This window comes from Eulemur rufifrons, chromosome 1 (genome assembly GCF_041146395.1).
Source record: "Eulemur rufifrons isolate Redbay chromosome 1, OSU_ERuf_1, whole genome shotgun sequence".
In the NCBI taxonomy this organism is placed as follows: Eukaryota; Metazoa; Chordata; class Mammalia; order Primates; family Lemuridae; genus Eulemur; species Eulemur rufifrons.
This window is the reverse complement of record NC_090983.1, coordinates 94,109,446-94,131,017: the sequence shown is the minus strand read 5'-3', so window position 1 is coordinate 94,131,017 and position 21,572 is coordinate 94,109,446. Positions and strand designations below refer to the sequence as shown.

General features: G+C 53.8%; 1 protein-coding gene across 2 annotated transcripts; it reads left to right on the top strand.

The window, feature by feature from the left end:
* The first annotated feature begins 5,523 nt into the window (after window positions 1-5,523).
* Window positions 5,524-11,014, top strand: TMEM185B (transmembrane protein 185B). 2 transcript variants are annotated; one of them, XM_069461525.1, is made up of 2 exons: window positions 5,524-5,970; window positions 6,148-11,014. In XM_069461525.1, exons 1-2 carry the CDS (start codon window positions 5,936-5,938, stop codon window positions 6,986-6,988), a joined length of 876 nt encoding a protein of 291 aa, XP_069317626.1. In that variant the 5' UTR covers window positions 5,524-5,935; the 3' UTR covers window positions 6,989-11,014. The 2 variants fall into 2 exon arrangements, with proteins under 2 accessions (XP_069317626.1, XP_069317533.1); XM_069461432.1 differs by having other exon boundaries at window positions 5,524-11,014.
* Window positions 11,015-21,572: the final 10,558 nt, after the last annotated feature.

Sequence of the window (21,572 nt, the reverse complement as noted above, 5' to 3'; positions counted from 1 at the left end):
GCCCCAGGTGACACAGGCGGACGGTGCCTGCAAACCCATCCGCTGTACGGTGCAAGATCCAGAGATGTTAAAATGTGAACATAAGCAAGTTTCAGCATTAATGTTAAGCAAAAAAGTAGAACCAAATGGTATGTGGTTAATGACATCTCTTTGCAGAGGAGACCAACTGGAAGGAAAAGCACAGTAAATGTTCACAGTGATGTTCGGTGGGTGGTAAGACTAGAGCTTTTTTCTTTCTTTAAACGATCCTATATTTTCCATATTTTTTCTAAAGTGACCATATAATAAACAAGAGAAATAAAACAGGGTGATGCAGGTAGGGAGGGGGATGACTTTAGGTGGGGCAGTCAGGGAGGGCATCCTGGAGGAGGTGACACTTGAACTGAGATGGGGTCAGCGTAAGAGAAGCCATAGAAAGAGTTCACTGCTGCACCCAAGTCCAGGACAGGGCCTGGGACACAAGGGAGATGCTTGATAATTATTTGCTAACTTAATACATGAGTTAAGGAATGAATGCATCTAGGAAAAGCTGCTAAAACACAAGTCTAAGTCTCAAGGGTTCCCAACCAGGGTCTGGCTTTGCAGGGGGGCCATTCTCACGGGACTGAGCCGATGAACAGGGCCGGGATATGAGGTCGGCCAACAGCAGGGCTCTGCAGAAAGTCTGCAGCTGCGGGTTCAGCACAGAACCACGGTCGTGGTCTTGGGCCTCAGTTTCCCCATCTGTAAAATGTCAGTGCTCTGCCACCTCAGTCTCTGCAGTTAGCTCGAGATGATGCAGTGCTTTGGAACACGGAGCCCAGTACAAGCACAAGAAGCTGTTGTGTTCTGGGAGGTCCTCACGTGAACCCAGGGACACCTCCCTGCAAACCCGAGACCTGTTGGCTTTAGACAAGCTAACTCGTCTCATGACTGTGCTCTGTTGCTCAGGCCGGGGGGGAAAGATGCCAGCTCAGCTCCAACCTTCCTGCCTGCCTGCACTTTCCCAGATTCATTTACCACGTACAGGCCCGCGCTGGAAGCTGCAGGTACAGAGATGTGATACGGGTCCCTGCCCTCGGGAATGTCACAGTGGGCTGGCACAGCCAGATGAGCAAACAGCATGACAATACTCCATGGTACCCGAGAGAGGGGACATCCAATCTGCTACTGAGAGATGGTAACAACAGCCACCACTGGGACAGGTAACAGAGCACATTCTACATTCTCACACATTGTTTGTTACGCCCTCAGTTTGGGGACATTATCTCTATTTCACAGAGGGGGCCACAGGCTCCAGCTTGGGTTTGTACCTGGGCCTGGGGGACTCCGGAGTCCATGCCCACGGGGGCACTGCCTCACTGAGTGTGTGTGAGCACGCTGGCACTGAGGGAGCCAGGGGGACGGGAGGAGGCCGTCGTGAGTAGAGGTGAGCGTGCATTCCATGCACAGACAGCGCCGAGGGGTAATGGCGGCCACTAAGGCCGACACGAGGGCCAGGCGGGCTGTGGCTTCCTTGTGAACAAGCTGACGTGAGCAAATCTGCAAACCAGTATGAACAGGAAAACTTCCCTGGGCTTCCTATACAGGTCATCCCCTGCCCCAGGCCGCCCCCTCAGAGAACATTCAGCAAGGGACCCTGTCTCCTGGGGCCAGGGCACCAGGGGGGGATCCTGACTCCTGCCAGGTCCCAGCTGCTCTGAGTGGGAGCACACCTAGGTGTCACCAAGGATGACCTAGGAACCCAGCACTGTCCCCCTGCTCTGCATGTGGAGGGCACCAAGCGCAGGCTCTCTCTCCCCGCAGAGCCCGGCTGTCTCCTCGCAGGGCGGCAGAGCTGAGCCGGGCTGGGCCGCCGGTACTGAGCAGAAGTCTAAGGACTTTGCAGATGGAATTAAGGTTACTAATAGGCTGACTTTAAAATAGAGAAATGATCCCGGGTTCGCTGGGTGGGTCCAGTGTAATCACGTGAGCCCCTAAAAAGAGGAAGGCGGAGAGATGCAGCAGGAAAGAGACTGTACTCAACCCACGTGGGTGGCTTGGAAGGGTCCCACTCGCCAGAAAACACAGGGAGCCGGGAATGAATCCCGGCTGACGGCAGGCAAGGAAGCAGAGACCTCAGTCCTACGACTCCATGGAACTGAATTCTGCCAACACAGAACCTGGAAGCAGGTCCACCACCGGAGCGCCATCACCTAGAGTTTGTCCCATGAGACTCAGGCAGAGGACGAGCCGAGCCCTGCCATGCCCAGGCTTCTGACCCACAGAAACTGAGAGACAGTTTTAGACCACTAAGTCTGGGGCAATTTGTAACCGCAGTAATTGGAAACTAATAACTCATCCGTGAGCTGTCTAAAGAAAGATCACCAGGCCAGGGAGTGGACAGCACAGAGCCTGGGATGCTGGCAGTGAGAGGACATGGGTCCCGCTGTTGGCTTCGCCTTGCCCACAGGAGCAAGGGAGGAAGGGAACCATAGGATGGGACAGGAGCATCACAGTCATGAGTGGGGGTGAACTCATGCATTCACTCACTCACTCATTCGACCAGCATTTCTCAAACATCTGCTATGACGTAAGTGCTAGCTGAGTGTCTGGAATTCAAGTCTCAAAAGGGACAGATGGCCAAACAGATCCAGCCCAGTGATGAGGCCTGTGATGGGAACAAAGTCCCCAATGCTATGAGAGGTCAGGGAAGGGTCACTGGTCCACCAGGGGTCAAGAAGTTTCTCAGGGATTGAAGCCTTGTCTTGGGTCTTGGTGGTCCCGGAAGGAGAGAGAGGCTACGTGGGGGTGGGCCACCTCACGGAGAGAAGAGCAGGGCCATGGAATGGGGAGGTCATGCCTGACACATTTAGGAGAACGGCAGCAGATTGGCCAGGCCGGCACGCAGAGCCCAAGAAAGGGCGTGGGCCAGCAGGAGGGCCTCAGGGGTCACATAGGGAAGCTGGCCTGAGGATGCCAAGCAGGGAGAGACTGTGGCTGGGGACACATCTCAGGACTTCCCCACCCTTCAGGACACTGGCTCTCAGACATGCCAGCCCCTGTCCTCCCCTGCACTCCCCAAACCCACACACACTCTCACTTGGAAAGGCAGGCCTCTTCTGGCAGCCTGGAGTGCCACGCACAATAAATGAATGAATTTACACTTTGGTTTGCGTACAGCCTCTCGGGCGGCTGTGCCATCCAGCACCTGACACATAGCAAACAATCCATGTTAGCTTTACAGGCAAATAAAAAGACAAGGGCAGGTCCTGAGAGGCTGGCCACATTAGGGAAGGAAGTAGAGGAGGAGTGTCCAGTGTATAAAACAGGGAGCGGGGGCGGGGGGCGGGGGTGTGTGTGTCCAGGCCTGCAGGCCCAGGGAAACCAGCTGGGGACAGACAGCAGATAGCATCCCACACTCTGTGGCTTTGGCACAGGCCTGGAAGCCAGCTTTGTCCTGCCTGGACAGGAGGGGCACCACTGCACTGTGAAAGGACACCTCAAGACCCCCTTCAAGGTTGGAGAGAACCACGCCCTTGTCCCAAATGAGGAGCTCTAGAGATGAGGAAACATGCTGCAAACTCCTCTCTTTGCCACAGAGCTGGCAGCAGAGGCTCGGAGGTCATCTAGCTATGGGGGAGAGTGGGGAGGGTTTCTGACTGTTCTAACAGGGTCCAGAGGACCTGGCTCTGCCTTCACATCCCTGGGGGCTGCCAGCAGGCCCCTCCCCTCCACGGGCTCTACTTTCTTCAGTGTGGTGATATTAACCACTCACATTTCTCTAAATGCAAAGTGCAAAGATCCATGTATTGATTCATCTAATTCTCAAAACAATCCTATGTGCTTTTATTAGCCCATTTCACAGACGAAGTTGCACTGGTCTGGGGGGTTTTCCATTTTTTAAAACTTTGCTTTAGCTGACAAACGTTTCTTAAAAGCAAATAGTACAAAAAAGACCAATATGCAAAACAGAGTAGCGCAACTCCGGCTGTAGGAGGAGGGGCTGAAGGAAAAAGGCTAGAGCCCCACTTAGCTAAGGCTCTCCCCACAGTGACTCCAAGGAGCTCTTCAGAAACAAAAGACCCTAAAGACACATCCATGAAATCATCATTCAGGGTTGACCCTGAGGACTGGTGAACTCACTCAGCTAGAAGTCCCTCCCCAGGGCCACCCAATTGCCTCTGGCTGAGGCGAAGTTGTGGTGAGATCTTTGACGGCTGGGACTGTCTACCCCATGCACGCTTCATGTACACCCTGTTGATGCCACCATGTCTGGGAAAGCCAGCTTCTGCGTCTGCACTGTGGCCTCCCCTTTCCTCCAGATGGGCAGGGGCTGTGAGGGTGCAGGAGGGCCACTGGCCTCCTTTGGGAAGCCCTTCCGTGTTACCCATGAAGACCCTGACAGCTGAAGCTGTCCTCTGATAGCCTCTCCCCATGTGACATGTGGGTGCATCCTACACCCACTTCAGGGAACCCGACTGGGTGAGAGGTGGGGGCTGACAGGCAGGAAGGAGAAGCGCCCTGCTGATCAGGGGGATGCAGGGAAGAAAGGTCTGCCAGCTGGAGAGGGACAGAAAGGGGTGCTCCAAATCACAGACCCGCTGCAGCCCTGCTGGCCCTCAGAGACCTGCCAGGCCAGGCCCCAACTTCACAGACCAGGAAACTGAGGCCCAGAGAGAAAGAGGTGAATTTGTCTAGGTTTCTCACCTGGTGGGTGGCAGGGACTTGGACTGGAACCCAAATTTCTTGACCTCTGGTCCAGTGCCCTTTTCCTAACATTGTTCTTTGAGAATAAGACTGAGACAGGGCCAAATAAATAAAAACGAGGTAGAAACTTAAAGTCGGAAGACCTGTATCTGAGTCCCAATTCTGCTGCTAACCTGCCGGATAACCTGGGCAGGAAGCACCCCCCTCTCTGGGTCTAGTTTCCTCACCTACTTCCAGGGACATTGTCTAGGTGCCCTGTGGGGTCTGACACCCTCGCCTCCGCAGCAGCTGCCTTTCAAAGAGACAGGTGTAAGACCACCGCTGCCGCCTAGGCACTCTGCACAGCCATTTCGCAAACTGCCGGAGACCTGTCCTTTGTCCTTGCCCCCACCCTATCCCATCACTGATTCCACACGCAGGCCTCCCTCCTCGGGCCAGGGACAAACCCGCCGCCTCACTCGCACGCGCACACGCACGCGCGCGCACACACACACACACACACACACACACACACCCCGCGCAGGCCACACAGCTCTGCGCAGATGCACATCCGCCCTGGGCATTCACACAGTTACCGGCACCTACTCCCTCGCTCACACTCGCCCAGCACCCGCCTCTGCTCGTGCACACGCCGTTCCCCAGTCCCCGCAACGGGCGGGGGAGCCGCACCGCGGTAGTCCGGGCCCCTGGGCAGGTTCCCTGAAAGCCGCCGCGAGCAGGGCCCAGGTAGAGCCGGGACGGAGAGCGGCGGCCCCGCTCCCATCTCGGCCCCGCCCCTTCTGGACGAGGCCCCGCCCCGGCCGGCCGGGAGGATGTGAGCTCACTCCCGCCTCCATGTTCTCGGCGCCGCCGGGAAGCATCCGCCCGAGGTCGCGGCCCGCTCGCAGCCAACGGGCCGGTGGGGAGTCGGCGGCGCCCCAGGCCCTTTCCCGGCGCCGCACGCAGGAGGTGCCTCCCTGATGGGTGCAGCATGAAGGTGGGCGGCGCGGGGCCGCAGCCGGGCGGTGGCGGGGCCCAGGCAGCGCCCCTCTCGTAGACGCTGCGCCGCCCCGGGCCCCCGTACGCCGCTCCCCAGCGCGCTTCCGGCCGGGCCACGTGACCGCGCGCGCACGTGTTCCGTCCCCTCCGCGCCCAGCTCCGAGCCTCCTCCTGGCCGCCCCCGGCACATGTCCACCTAGAGCCGGCACAGGCCGGGCCGGGGAGCAGCAGAGATTGGTCGCCGAGCGGCCGGAGGAGCAGGCCCAGCTGGCGGGCGGCAGCCTCCGCCATGAACCCCAGGGGCCTGTTCCAGGACTTCAACCCCAGTAAGTTCCTCATCTACACCTGCCTGCTGCTCTTCTCGGTGCTGCTGCCCCTCCGGCTGGACGGCATCCTCCAGTGGAGCTACTGGGCCGTCTTTGCCCCCATATGGCTCTGGAAGCTCCTGGTCATCGCAGGCGCCTCCGTGGGCGCGGGCGTTTGGGCCCGCAACCCTCGCTACCGCACCGAGGGGGAGGCCTGCGTGGAGTTCAAAGCCATGCTGATCGCTGTCGGCATCCACCTGCTGCTGCTCATGTTCGAAGTCCTGGTCTGTGACAGGGTGGAGAGGGGGACCCACTTCTGGCTGCTGGTCTTCATGCCGCTCTTCTTCGTGTCACCCGTGTCCGTGGCTGCCTGCGTCTGGGGCTTCCGACACGACAGGTCGCTGGAGCTGGAGATCTTGTGTTCGGTCAACATCCTGCAGTTCATCTTCATCGCCCTGAGGCTGGACAGGATTATTCACTGGCCGTGGCTGGTGGTGTTCGTGCCCCTGTGGATCCTCATGTCGTTCCTTTGCCTGGTTGTCCTCTATTACATCGTCTGGTCCCTGCTATTTCTGCGGTCCCTGGATGTGGTTGCAGAACAGCGAAGAACACACGTGACCATGGCCATCAGCTGGATAATGATTGTCGTGCCCCTGCTCACTTTTGAGGTCCTGCTGGTTCACAGATTGGATGGCCACAACACATTCTCGTACGTCTCCGTGTTTGTCCCCCTTTGGCTTTCGTTAATAACTTTAATGGCCACAACGTTTAGGCGAAAGGGGGGCAACCATTGGTGGTTTGGTATTCGCAGAGATTTCTGTCAGTTTCTGCTTGAAATTTTCCCATTTTTAAGAGAATACGGGAACATTTCATATGATCTCCACCATGAAGATAGTGAAGATGCTGAAGAAACATCTGTTCCAGAAGCTCCGAAAATTGCTCCAATGTTTGGAAAGAAGGCCAGGGTAGTGGTGACCCAGAGCCCTGGAAAATATGTCCCCCCACCTCCCAAGTTAAATATTGATATGCCAGATTAAAATCCTCTTCCAGAGCCCCCACCAACACGCACAGACTCCACCTTGCTTTGCTTCTTTGCTCATCCATCCCAAACCTGGAACTGGAAATGTGCTCCAAGCGCCTCATCTCCTGCCTTGTTTGAAATTGATGCCTGTCAGTGACTCATTAGTATGCACCATAGATATAGGAAGTTATTTTAATACGTGGTTGTGTGTGGTGTGTAGGTGTGTGAGGGAACTTGATGTTTCAGATCTAGCTGGGGGCAGTAAGTTGAATTGTTTTAGTAGGTCCTCAAAAGGAATAACTACACAGCAGTTTAAGTGCTACTATACCTATCAAAAGTATTGTTTAAAAAAGTATTTTTATACACTGCTAGTCTAAAATTGCATTTCAGATTGTAACTGACATACAGCAAATGTAAAGAATTCTCTTTCCTGCCACTTGTTTATATACCGCATAGTTGTTATTTTTAGTGTTCCTACTGTTAAAATAGTTTTTTTTTGGGCTTTGCTGATACTGGTCTTTAAAATTCTAATAGGTGAATTTTTCTAATGGAGTGAATCCATGCATATATAGTATTTATATGAATATTTTAGCAGTGTGATATGTTGATTTCTAGTTCTCTGTAGTATTATGTTAAAGTATTTTTTTAGTTTATATGCGAAGATATATGTCTGTTGCAGATGTCCTTAAAGACTGCATAAAATAGTAATATGTCACAGTAATGTGATCCTGTCAACATACTAGGTGTGAATACAGGGTTTGTGAATCCATGAATCTTATTATTCAGGTGTTAGATAATGGAGGTCTGTGCCATTGTAAGGTCTCTCATAATACCTGTTAGAGGAGCCACCACCTTTTGGGAACAAGTAACATGCTCCAGTTTGTACTGGGTCATAAGGTGACACAGTTATTTAGCATATTGAATTTTTTCATGCAGGTAGTAACATTTCTTCAGAAACAACCAAAATAAGCAACAAGTGGTTTGTCCATTTTGAAGAATCTTAGAATATTGGTTAGCCATAATATGAAGCATTACTTGTCATTGGAAAGCTGGAGAGAGTGGCCTTAACCAAAAGTGGCCGGCAGGATCAGTTTTCGTTTTTGAAGTCCAGACTTCTTGCTCTGTCAGCAGCAGGTTGATAGACAAGTACTGTGTTTCTTTAGGTTCTGGTAGTGTACCAGGGAATCAGTAGGACAAAAGCCGGGTCCTACAAGAGTGATGTTCTCCTGACCAAGAGTAAATAAATACTTCCAAAAGGAGGTTAAAATAAAAAAGGAGTATTGACATTATTACTGTGGAGAAGATGCCAGGGAATTCACTTTTATTATTAGCAACTTAGGAAAATGATCTGAACTGGGCTTCATACCCTTTGCCCTGGCCATGAGGCAAACCTGTTCAGTTTGGAGAGAAAGAAAAAGGTAATCCCAAATTCACCATTTTTGCCCTGTTTAGTGCATGTTAAAATAGCATACTCAGTACACGTGCCAGCAGCAAAAGCTAGCTTTGAAGGCCCGAGGGCACCATGGCTCAGTCGCGGGGACTGAGCTGAACTCTATTTCACACACACACGCTGGCCGCCCCGAGCAGCAGCAGATGTAACATTTTATAAACTAGGATTCATTCATTCATTTTCTCAACAAACATTTACTGAGGACCCTCCCTGAGCCAGGCACGGTGGGTGGCAGCAGGGATACAGTGGAGAGTGGTTCAGATGTGGCCCCTGCCCACTGGAGGACACCTGACAGTGACAAGTGTGAGCACCTCCCCAGGAGTCTGGTGCTCCTCAGTGTACCTGCCCAGAGCAGCTTCTGCAAAACCCAAGGGCGGATGCTCCTGGCCTCAGGGGGACCTAGAACTTCAGGCCTATCTTTGTTTTCAGGAGCGCAGTGCCCCACCATCTCCTCTGCACTCCCAAAGAGTATCTCAAAGACACTCTTTGACGTGGGCTCAAAGACACGGGCTTACCAAGTTCAGTGAGATCAAGGGGTGGAGGAACAGGCAGTGTCAGAGGAATTGGGAAGTAGCTTTGCGGGCTCAGGTGGCTTCCTGGTCCCTCCTGGCTGCAATTTCAGGCTGTGGTGCAATCGCCCAAGCCTGATGGGTCCCTCACAGCCACCCAGCCCGTCTCATTTGGCCCCCAAGGTGTCTGGTGTGGGAGAGCTGATGCCTGAAAGCTAACAAGCTCTCTCCCAGGTAGGCCAGCCCCTGTCTGGCCTCTCCTGCCTCAAGACCATTCGGTAAAAACAGGAGTGACAGGTTGTAAGATGTTTGGTCTGTGACGTTGATACCACCTGAGTTATGCCTGGGGGTTTACCTACTTGCCATGCAGCAGTGACTATCCATGATGTTTAGCACATATCAAATCCTGTAACTCTAGTTTCTCCTGTGAAATAATGTATCAGTCAGCTTTTGCTACGAAACTGTCTCAAAAATCTCAGTGGCCTACAACTGCAGATTCTTTCTCAGGTCTACATGTTGGCTTCTGGGTTACGCTCCAGGCTGGGGTCCAATCCAGTTCTGCTCTGTGACATGTCCCATGTTCTGGGTCCCTGGCTGAAGGAGCATCACTCCCTGGGCCATGTTCTTTCTTGTGGCAGAAGCACAGGAGGCCTCACCAAACCCTGCAAGCACAAAAACAGCCCTGCTCACGTTCTGTTGGCCAAAGCACGTGGCCATGCCTGGCCACTGTGGGGCGAGGCGGTACGTGCCCAAGGAACAATGGCAGTCTGCACAGGGGCTGTCGGCCCTTGAATTTAAAATGTTACAAGATCGTTCTAAGGGAATTACAAAATTTGTGGTAGATCATGAGTGATTTTCCCGTTTTATAAACATTCTTTAATTTTAAAAAGTTATTTCCATTAGGTGGAATCTGCTGGGGAGCCGAGGTGCGATGAGGAAGAGCCTGCGTTCAGGACCCTCGGTGGACAGCGGCGAGGCCCTGCAGGCTGCGTATGCAGGACGGCGGGAGGGAAGCGCTGCAGTCCCAGGGCTTCTGCAGAGGCCTGGTGGGGCACTTTGGAAAGGCCTCGCCTGGGCGCAGAGAGACCAGCTGGGTGGGAGGCGCTGGGTACAAGGAAGCCAGCCCTCTCCAGGGCTCTGACCCAGCCAAGGACTCTGTTGGGACACAGGTAGCCCCAGACGGACAGGAGCCTGGGATCCAGCTCGGCCCACACACAGGGATCCGGGAAGTCTTGCTGCTGCAAACCCAGTCAAGGCTGTACCTTGGGGACCACTTGGTGAGGTTGCTGCAGTTGCTGCCACCACCACTGGCCCCATGACACTGCCACCAACAGGAGGCCACCAATGTCATCCCTGCTGCCATGAGTAATTCCCCTGTCCTTGAGCTCTGCCACAACCTCAAGATTGAAGTAGCAGGAGGGAGGATATGATTGGGCAAGCCTTGGGTATGCATCCATTCTGCAGCTTCCAGAACTTGAAGGGAGAGGTCATCTGGCTCCTTTATTCCAGAAGGAGGCAGGACTCTACCAAAACTCAATAGAGGATTGCCCAAAAAGGAAGGGTGTTCAGATGGGTGACCAAAGTCCACTACACCACACTTGGCTGTCTGATGCACACCCTTCCTCCCGTGCATACACCTCGGAAATGTCTCCCACCCGGTACAGACGTGCCTAGTAACAAAACAGTGGCTCATCCCTTCCCTAAGAGAAAAGAGGCCATCAGAGCACTTCATCAATTACTCCTTCCAGCTCTTCGTCTAGGATATTCGGAGGTTTCTCTTCCTCTAATCTTGTCCTGGTTCTCAGTATATTCTAGAGTGTATGGATGAAAGTCAGCTGCTACACCAGGCCCTCCAAAGTGCGGTCCAAGGATCCCCAGGGGTCCATGAGGTCTCCCTTTCTCAACCACACGTCTAGAGCAGGGAGTGGAGAGGCTGATTTTCTACAGCCGAGATGCTGTACTGCAACAGACTGAATGTGGACGCAGATACAACGCAGCTCCTGCAAACCAGACTGTAAAGGTGTGCAGGAATGCAAAAGCAATGCCACTCTTCTACGGATTTTTATTTTGGAAAATATGGTTGTTTTTCACTTTAAAAAGTTAACATGTAATGGATTTAAAACGTTTTAAAATGAATGAATAAATATTTTTCAAAGTTATTGGCTTTAATTTCCACTGTGCTAACTGTTGATATAACCACAAACAAAACTCATTGGGGTCCTCAATCGTTTTTAAGAGTGTAAAGGGGCAGGGCCCAGTGGCTCTCGCCTGTAATCCCAGCACTTTCAGAGGCTGAGGTGGGAGGATACTTGAGCCCAGGAGTTTGGAACCAGAGTGGGCAACATGCAAGACCCTGTCTCCACTAAAAAAAAAAAAAAAAAAAAATTAGCCGGCATCGTGTCACACACCTGTGGTCCCCTCTACTTGGGAGGCTGAGTCAGGGAGATCATTTGAGCCCAGAAGTTCAAGGCTACAGTGAGCTATGATAGCACCATTGCACTCCAGCCTGGGTGACAGAGCAAGACTCTGTCTTAAAAAAAAAAAGAAAAAGAAAGAAAAGTGTAGAGGGATCCTGTGACCAAAAAATTTGAGAACTGCTATTCTCTATTATTGTGGGGGAAAGAGAGAAGAAGGGAAATAAAAGTTGGGAGAATGTAGTAAAACCTGGGCCAGGCATTGTGGTGCATGCCTGCAGTCCCAGGTACTCGGGAGGCTGAGGCAGGAGGATGGCTTGAGCCCAGGAGTTTGAGGCTGTAGTGAGCTATGATGATGCCACTGCACTCTAGCCTGGGTGACAGAGTGAGGCCCTGTCTCTAAATAATTTTTTTAAAATAAAAAATAATTTTTAAATTAAGTTAAAAAAAAAATCTGTATGACGTAGCAGGGAGGAAAAACAGAGGCAAGTGTCCTTGTTTCCGAAACATCACAGGGTGGCTTCTCTCCTCCAATGGTCTGCTTTGTCCTGGCTGGGCTACTTACCCCGCAGGGGGTCTCACTCCAGGGGGGCCTGAGCCCTCTACCGGTCCTGCTGCGTGGCCCATTGCATCCCACCTGGACACGGGGCTGCCGCGCCACTCCCCCCGCCGGCCTGCCGAAGCGCAGGGCAGGGGTTTTCGTGTTTGCTGGGGCAGTTGATCCTGACCAGCAAAGGGAAATAGGGATGGACAGTCACACCTGAAGCTCACAGGCCACTTTCTGTCCGTTTTCAGGATGTCCTGTTTGTTAAACAGCGTCACTGTGGCAGGAAGAGTGGAAGTGGGTTTTGAAACCGTTCACCGCAGCTCCGAGCTCTCTCCCTCCCCTCTCGGGCCCTCTGCCGTGCTCCGCCCCGTGTGCCGTCACACGCCTGTGCGGCGTGGCCACGCCTGGGCCCTCAAAGCCAGGGCCACATGCTTCCATCAGGAGCATCAGCAACACTCTGGCCCAGGGGCCTGGACCACACGTGCCTTCGCATCTCTCATCCCCCACCTCCAGCCCCCGAGGGTCCCCTCACTGCCCTGCCACAGGCCTGCCCTCCTTCCTCTCTGCACACCAAGGCCCTTCTGCTCCGGCCTCTTCTTGCCCTGAGCAGCTCTCTACAGTTGAAATACAGCTGGCCATTCATGGCGGAAGTCCCAACCCCACTCCCACTCTCCAGCGCGTGACAGGACTCCCTGGTAGGGGCCCTTGCTGTCTTGAACATCACTTAAGGCCTCTTTCTCCACTCAAGGCCTGCCTTGCCCTTCTCGGTTCCAGCCCTGCTCAGCCTCCCACCCGGTCCTTGTTCCCTGCCCGGCTCTTATCCCCTTGGACGGGTCCCCTGAGCCTGGACTCCCTGCTGACCCTGACGACCGGGCTGGACTCTGCATGCTGTGACCCACAGGGGCTCTGAAAATGGCAGCCACACTCCACGAGCTGGGGGATCAGGGATGAGCCCCCCCGAGACCCAAGCTCCAGTCTGGGAAGCCAGAGAGGGCGGAGGCACCCAGTCTGGAACAGTCCCTGATGGTCACCACCCTCCCAAGAAGCCTCAGGCAGAAGGCACGCGTGGAAGGAGGGCCTTGCCAGGGATGCCCCTGAGGCCCTGTTTGGGGGCCCTCAGCAAGTGAGAAGGGGGCATTTCAGAGCAGGCCGTGTGGGCCACCCAGTGCTCCACTGCAGGCCCCTGGGAGGGAGAGGCCCAGAAAGGAGCGGGTGCAGGTGCCACCCTCAGGAGGACCCGCCCCACACCCGCAGGTCAAGCAACAGCCGGCCAGGTGCCAAAAAGACAGGGGATTAATCTGCTCGGGCTGCTATAACAAAACACCACAGGCTGCATGGCTTAAACCAGTGGTCCCCAATCTTTTTGGCACCAGGGATCAGTTTCAAGGAAGACAATTTTTCTGTGGACCGTGGCGGGGGTGGGGTGGGGAAGAAGGCGGAGCCCAGGCGGTGATGCGAGCTGTGGGGAGCAGCTGTAAACACAGACGAAGCTTCGCTCACCCGCCTGCCTGCTGCTCACCTCCTGCCGTGCGACCCAGTTTCTAACAGGCCACGGACCGGTACCAGTACTGGGCCCAGGAGTTGGGGACCGGAGGCTTAAACAACATACATTTATTCCCGGAAGTCAGAGACCAGGGTGCCAGCATGGTAGTGTTCCGCTGCGGGCCCTGTGCCTCACTGGCAGACAGCTGCCTTCTCGCTGTGTCCTCCATGACAGACGGAGAATGGGAACACGCTCTCTGGGGGCTCTTTGCAAAGGGGGCACTAAACCTACCACCTCCCAAAGGCCCCGCCTCCTCCCAATACCATCACATTGGGGGTTATGGCTTCTCCATATGGATTTGGGGGGACACAATTCAGTCCACAGCACACACTAAGCACAAAAGTCCCCCAAAGGCAGGGACTGAGTGACATTCACTGAGCTCACATCTCCTGAGCACCTCACGTGCACCAGGTGTGGTGGGCCCACGGCGAATGAGACGTGGCCGTCGTCACCCTTGGGCAATTGCCCGTCAGCCCCGCAGCACCCAGGCCTGCGAAAGCATCAGTGGGGACGTCTTTGGCCATCATTAATAGTGACTGAAACAACAAGGGATGTTACCAGAAATCCACAGTCAGATTTTGTTACAAGAAATCCAATGAACAGGGTCCTGTGTTCAGCATTCATCAGGGAAGGCCGGTCTGCCACTTTCCACCGTGCCATCCTCCTCCTCACCTGTTGGTGACGTCTGCGCCAGGGGCACCAGCCGCCAGACACAGCTGTGGGCGTCTCCTGCAGACCAGGGGTGGCCGGTGGAGAGGAGCAGTAGTTTCCATGAGTCTCTTTTAATCAGGAAGGAAAATCCTTCTCAGAGCCCCTGAGACTGTTCCCTTATTCCCACAGGGCAGGGTCGGGGTACAGGCTGCAGCGGGCAAAGGGGGATACAGCTGCCACGAGGGCGTGGCCTGCGGGGACCCCAGCCCCACGGGGGGAGGATGGCTCCCTGAGAAAGCGTGGCATGACGGGGTGCTGCCTGCAGGGGCCTAAGGCCTTCTGGATCCTTCCACAGGGAGGGAGCAGGACGTGGGAGGGAGGGAGTAGGTGTCTGCTCATGACTGGCCAAAGAGGTGAGTGGTGACTTTTTTTTTTTTTTTTTTTTGAGACAGAGTCTCACTCTGTTGCCCGGGCTAGACTGAGTGCCGTGGCGTCAGCCTAGCTCACAGCAACCTCAAACTCCTGGGCTCAAGCGATCCTCCTGTCTCAGCCTCCCGAGTAGCTGGGACTACAGGCATGTGCCACCATGCCTGGCTAATTTTTTTCTATATATTTTTTTAGTTGGCCAGATAATTTCTTTCTATTTTTTTTTAGTAGAGATGGGGTCTCACTCTTGCTCAGGCTGGGAGTGGTGACTTTTAATACCCAGAAGGCCATAGAAATTGTCAAAGGATTTAAGCAGATTTATGTTCTGAAAAACTATTCTACCATAGCAAAAAAAAAAAATTGGAAAGGACCTAAATGCTCAAGAATTGAAATTAGTTAAATATATTATACATACATATGCTGGAATATTATGCAGTTTTTCAAAAAGATGTTTTACAAAGAATTTTCAGAGTCCAAGAAAACCTCAATATTGTACTAAGTCGGGGGCAGGGAGGGAAATGCATGATGAAAACGTGGTGTTAAGATAAGTGTAGGAAATGAAGAAACACTTGGTTCCGTTAAAAAAAAAAAAAAAAAAAAAAGACATGCATAGGAAAACGTCTGGAAGAAAATAAACCAAACCAGCACCATTGCTTTATCTTTGTTTCCACTTTTCTGTATTTAACCATTTTTCCAAATGAGCAATCTAACTTTCCCATTCAGGAAGGTAATTTCCATTTTTGACAAAGCGTGGTTGCTGTGGGGACAGTGAGTGAGGACAGGAAGGCCTGGGGGCTTGTGTCAGGCAGAGCTGGTGAGAGTCAGGGAGGGGCCGGGGTAGGAAGAATGAAGAATTTAGGGCAAACTGAGCTTGAGATGTGACCCCTGAGCCAAGGGGCGACAATTCAGGAACACCTCCTGGGGAGAAGGGGCCTTCCCGCGGGGACCGCCTGTAGAGGGGGTGGAGGGCATGGCCCCAGCCCAGGCCCCTGCCCCTGGGTCCCTTGCTCAGGCTTCCCCTTGTGCTCTCGGCCTGCCTTCCTGCCCTCTGACCTGCACCCTGAGGGACCCAGAGGGACCATGGGGCATCTGCACTGTGCCTAACAGCCAGCCCTGGTGCAGGCCCCATTCAGGGCTGAAAGAGGGTCCCCGCCTGGCCCCATCTCTTCCAGTGTGGCATCCGTCACCTGGAGCCTGAGCCACCCTGAGCAGCCCAGATCCTCACAGGCCCTGCTGGCATCAGGCCCACCCCCAAAAAGACTGCTCCCCAGGTCCTCGGTGGCTAAGTGGTCGTGATGGTTAGCAGCACTTTCCGGGGGTGGGACAACTCTCTGGTGCAGACTGGCTGTTCCCCTCCATTCACAAGGGCACTCTGAAGTCCCGAAGGTGCGCTGTCAGCTGTCAGAACGCACCCGTGCCACCTGAGAGCCGGAGGGTAAGAGCACCTTGGTGGCAAGGGCCTGGGAAAAAGAGCTCTGGTCAGGGGGCTGGGATTTGGGTTTATGTACCCCCAGGGGAGCCGTGTGACTCAGGACAGCCCACGAACCTCTCTCAGGATCAACTTCGGGGGTCCACTTTGTGAAATCACCTGGGGTGGCCACCACCGTGGGCAGTGATGGCCTGAGACGCAGAGGAGCCAGCCAGGCTCTGTGTTTGAGGGGGCTGGAATACCCGGGGCTTCCCACCAAGCACCCAGCCAGCCCTGTGGGCGTCCCCTGCAGCCACACCCCTGGCCCCTGGCCATGGCCGCTCTGCCTTCCGTCACCCCTGCGCTGGCTGCAGCACCGAGGGGCCTTCTCTCTCTGGCTGCCCCACGCTCTCCTCCCCCCGCCCGAGTGTCCCCTGGGCCAGGCTCGTTCACGTCGAAACCCCGCCCTGCCGGGCCCAGTAGGTGAGCAACAGATGATTCTTGAGCAAGAGAAGGAAGCTCTGGGCGTGGGCCCTCATCTTGCCTCCCCCGTGACTCACTGACAGACACCTCCGAACGTGGCTGCCAGGACAAGGGACGGAGGCACAGGCCAAAGGTAGCTCAGCCAGGGATGTAAGTGAGCTAGTTTCCTGTGGTGGCCGTAACAAAGTACCCTGAACCGGGTGGCTTCCAGCCTCCCGCTGTTGGAGGCTAGAAGTCTCAAACCAAGGTGTCGGCAGGGCCGCGCTGCCCCTGCAGGCCCTGGGGGAGGATCCTTCCTCGCCTCTGTCCCGGCTCTGGTGGCTGCCGGCCATCGTCGGCATTCCCCATCTCTGCCTCCGTGACATGGCCTTCTGCCTTGTGTCTGCCGCTGTGTCCGAACCATCCTCTCCTTCCTTTTACACAGACACCAGTCACTGGATTAGGGCCAGACTAATCCAGCAGGACCTCGTTGTAACTAGATCATGTCAGCAAAGACCCCATTTCCAAATAAGGTCACAATCGCAAGCACCAGGGTTTTGGACTTGGACACAGTTTTTGAGGGGACACGGCTCAACTCCAACAAGAAGGGTCACAGGGCAGCTGAACCTCGAATCCGCCTACCTGGGCCCCACCCCTAAATCCCAAGCAGCAGGGTTCCTGCCAGTCTGGGAGACTTTCCCGATTCCTGCAACAGCCGCCCCCTCCACAGCCGTCTGGGAGCCTCCTTTCCCCTCAGGACTGCTGTCCTAGAGGTTGGGGCGGCATGACCAGGGTCCTTCCGCTACCAGGAACCCCTCACGGCAGCGTCTGCCCACAGCGTGCTGAGGAGGGTGCCCGCCTGGCAGAGGAAGGCACAGCTGGCCTGGAAACACCCCGGCCCTTCCGGAAGTCAGCGATGGCCGCGGCTTGTCCACAGAAGCTCGGGAAGCCCCAGAACGCAAAGGCGCATCGCACACATCCCCGGCACCACTCGGTGCCAGCGACAGCGGGGCTTGGTGGGCAGACAGGGAAGCCCCCTCGCCCTCCCTCCGTGGGAGGCTCATGGGCCTCACCCCTTTGCGAACACTGGCAGCTTCCAGAATCTGGCCATGCCTCAGAGGACCCGGCCAGCTTGCAGCCCTCACGCTAGCCCGCCTCTCTGTCTGGGGTCCCACTGGAGGTCTACAGCTGACGGGTGACGTTCACTCTTTCCCTCCGAGTCCTAGCTGCAGCACCACCTCCTCCAGGGGGCTCTCCTTGACAGCCCCTCTCTCCTGGGCGTGAGCAAGGGGCCCTGGCTTCCACCTCCCAGCCCTGACCCTGCTGCCTTGGCACGACCTGTGTCCACGTCTGACTCCTTCATTGGACTGTGACCTCCTTGAGGGCTGGCTGCAGCCACTCGTCCCGGGTCACTGATGGGGCTGGCATGTTGTAATGTGAGAAAGAACACACACATGAAGGAGCACGTCTGAGCCGGCTCCCGGACTGTCCCAGGGGTTAAGGAGTGAGATGCTGGAAGGGGGAGAAGGGAAGTTGCAGAGAGCGAGGGTGGCGAGGGGTGCCCATAAGCCCCTTGGCAGGGAAGTTGGGCAGGGCAGTGACCGGGAGTGGCAGCGCCTGGCAGTGGCAGTGGGAAGGCACAGAGGCCGCAGGAGGACACAGGCAAAGGCTGGCCAGAGCCACAGCCCTGCACGGTGCACGTACATGCGCTGGGCACCACCAGGGACCGCACCCCTGTTTAGCACTGGGGTCAGAGGGCACAGCTGCACAGGCATGGTTCTGCCCCCGAAGCTCACTGCTTCCACCCTCAAGAGGCCAGCCAGAAACGGCAAGTTCTAGCCACGTCCACACCGGCAGAACAACGCCCAGTGCCTTCTCAGCGTGGCCTGGACCTTTTGTCTTCCTGGACAGCGTGGCCTCTGCCAGAGGGACGAGATCCTTTCGGCCGGAGGGAGCTGCAGTTGGGGCCACGGCCCTCTGACCAGCCTGGCACGGCCAGTGCAGCCCACGCTTCCTGAGTGCCCCAGCCACATGGTCTAGGGGCTCTGAGACTCCCCCCAGCGGAGGGTCCTGGCAGCCCTCCATCCTCCCCAGAACAGACACAGGTTGTCACCTTGCAGGCCTTGCACCTTCATTGCCCAGTGGCCCTCTCATCCCAGTGGCACCATGGGATGGGTGAACAGCGTGCTGTGACCTGCCTAGGCCCAGTGCAGGGGTGTGGGGACGTGGGCCAACCCCAGCAATCCCTTCCCACCCCCAAGGGGACCCAGTGCGCCGTCTTCTGGCTCAGAGACCCGCCTGCTGTGTTTGCATGCGGCAGGTTGGGCCCAGGTCAAAGGCACAGGCAGAGCGTGGGATAGTGCTGGCCCTGGGGACCCTGAAGAGGAAGGAGAGGCTGCATCTGCCCCGACACACACGCAGACGGGAAGTCCTGCGGGCTGCGAGCTCCCCTCCTGCCAGGGCTTTGCCAGGTGGGAACCTGCGGCTTTGGGGCCACATGTGGCCTTCTGGATCCTTGAATGTGGCCTTTGGACTGAATCCTAATTTTATAGAACAAACCCTTTTAATAAACAGATTCTCTCGTTCTACAGATGAGAGAAACAGGACTGCTCAGAGCCGCTCAGCCCCGTGCGGGGCCCAGGTCCTTACTGAGCCGGGACGCGCCAGCCAGGAGGGCATGCCATCACCATCGTGTCCGATCCCCACGGCGCCCCACAGGTCCTCTTTCTGAAACGCTCCTCACGCTTCACCCCAATCGCTGTGCAATTTCCGACTTCCTCCAAAGTCACCGGGAAGGACTGTTGTTCTGGAAAGATTGGTTATCGGGTGAAAATTCATTTCTTTTTCTCAGCGAGTTCAGAAAGGACTTAAAGTTTTTGCCAGAATAGTTTCTGCCCCTCCCTTTCTAACTGTGATTTCTCTGTGTATGGATATTTTTGGCTTGGAGATTTTTAATACGATCTCGGAGGGCTTCCATTAAATTGAAAGCAAGCTTCTTCAGTTAGTGCTCCCTTGGTTTCTTTTCCCCACCCCCTAAGAGTTTTCAAATAAGTATTTAACTCAGGCCCATTGATTCATTTCTTTAAAACTGCCTTTGGTTCATCTTCCAGGAAGTCTCTCCATCGTACATCCAATCCCAGGTTCCCACCTCCTGACCTTTCTTTTCGGGCCCTAAGTTTGCATACTCTTGCTCCATCCCTTGGCTCCTTCTGAGAGCAGCGCCATGCTTCCCTGAAGATGGAAACTGGCCTTCAAAGCATCTCTTAATGTTGTCTACACTTGTTCTTTCTTTTGGTGGATTTTGAAGGCTGTTTTGGTTGCAGCTACTTGAAATGTGATTTTGTTTTTGGATACAGAGTCTTGCTCTGGTGCCCTGGGTAGAGCGCAATGGTGTCATTGTAGCTCACAGCAACCTCAAACTCCTGGGCTCAAGCGATCCTCCTGCCTCAGCCTCCCAAGTAGTTGGGACTGTAGGTATGCACCACCATGCCCGGCTAATTTTTCTATTTTTAGTAGAGACTGGGTCTCCAGGTCTCGGTCTTGCTCAAGCTGGTCTTGAACTCCTGAGCTCAAGTGATCCTCCCACCTCAGCCTCCCAGAGAGCTAGGATTATAGGCGTGAGCCACTGCGCCTGGCTGAAATGTGATGTTTTCACCAATCTTCTTGATCTTTCTTGTAAGGTGTTCGTCTCCAGTGTTTGTGTTTCTTTCTGTAATGATAAGAAAGTTGTTATCTTATGTCACCATGGACCCCAAATAGACTGACCTCACAGTCCACTGGCTCAGCAGCCCAGTGACATCCTCAGGCAGCACCTGTCTGCTGCCTTCCCGTTGACGTCACCCTCAGTCCAGTCACAAGATGGCTCCGCAGGTCCAGATGCCTGGACCAGAGACACAGGAGAGGAGGTAGCTCCTCCGCTGGCTCCCGCCAGGAATGAAGAGACTTCCACTGTCCCCCTCTGTGAATTTGACTATTCCAGATATTTCAGGTAAGTGGACACATACAACATGTATCCCTTTGTGTCTAGCTTACTTCACTCAGCGTAATGTCCTCAGGATGAGGACATACCCGTTGCAGCATGGATCTGTCACATGGATATACCATGTTCGCTTCTCTCTCCATCTGCTGATGGGTATTTAGGAGTTTCCACCTTTTGGTTATTGTGAATAATGCTGCAATAAACACTGATATGCAAGTATCTATTAGAGTCCTTGTTTTAAATTCTTTTGGGTATATACCTAGGAGGGAAACTGCTGGGTCAAATGGAAATTCTATGTTTAGCTTTTTAAGGAACTGCCAAACTGTTTCCCACAGTGGCTGCACCATTTAAACTTTCTACCAGCAGTGTAGGAAGATTCCAATTTCTCCACATCCTCATCAGCATTTATTTTCCTTTTTAAAATCTATAGCTGTTCTAATAGATATGCAGTGGTATCTCACTGTGGTTTTGATTTGTATTATCCTGACTAAGGATGCTGACCATCTTTTTATGTGCTTATTGGCCATTTGCATATCTTCTTTGGACAAACATTTCTTCCAGAAATTAGGTTGTTTATTTTTTGTTGTGTTTTAGTTCTTCATACATTCTGGATATTAATCCCTTATCGGATATATAACTTGTGGGTATTTTATCCCAATCTGTACTTTATCTTTTAACTTTCTTGATAATGTCCTTTCATGTACAAAAGTTTTTAAATTTGATGAAGTCAAATTTTTTTCTTTTGTTGCTTGTGCTCTTGGTGTTGTATGTAAGAATCTGTTGCCAACTACAAGGACACGATTTATCCTTACGCTTTCTTCTGGGAGTTTTATGGTTTAGTTCTTATATTTAGGTTGTTGATCCATTTTTGTGAATTATGTAGGGGAGTTAATTAATTTTTGTGAATGATGTAGGGGAGGGTCTAATTTCATTCTTTTGCAAGTGGAAATCCAGTTGTCATAGTACCATTTGATAAAGAGACTATTGTTTCTCCATTGAGTGGTCTTGGCACTCTTGTCAAAAATCAAATGGCCATAGATACATAGGCATATTTCTGGATTCTCAATTCGATTCCATTGGCCTCCATGTCCACCCTTATGCTAGTACTAATCTGTTTTGATGACTAAAGCTTTGTACTAAGGTTTGAAATTGGGAAGTGTGAGCCCTATGACTTTGTGCTTCTTTTTCAAGATTGTTTTGGCTATTTGGGA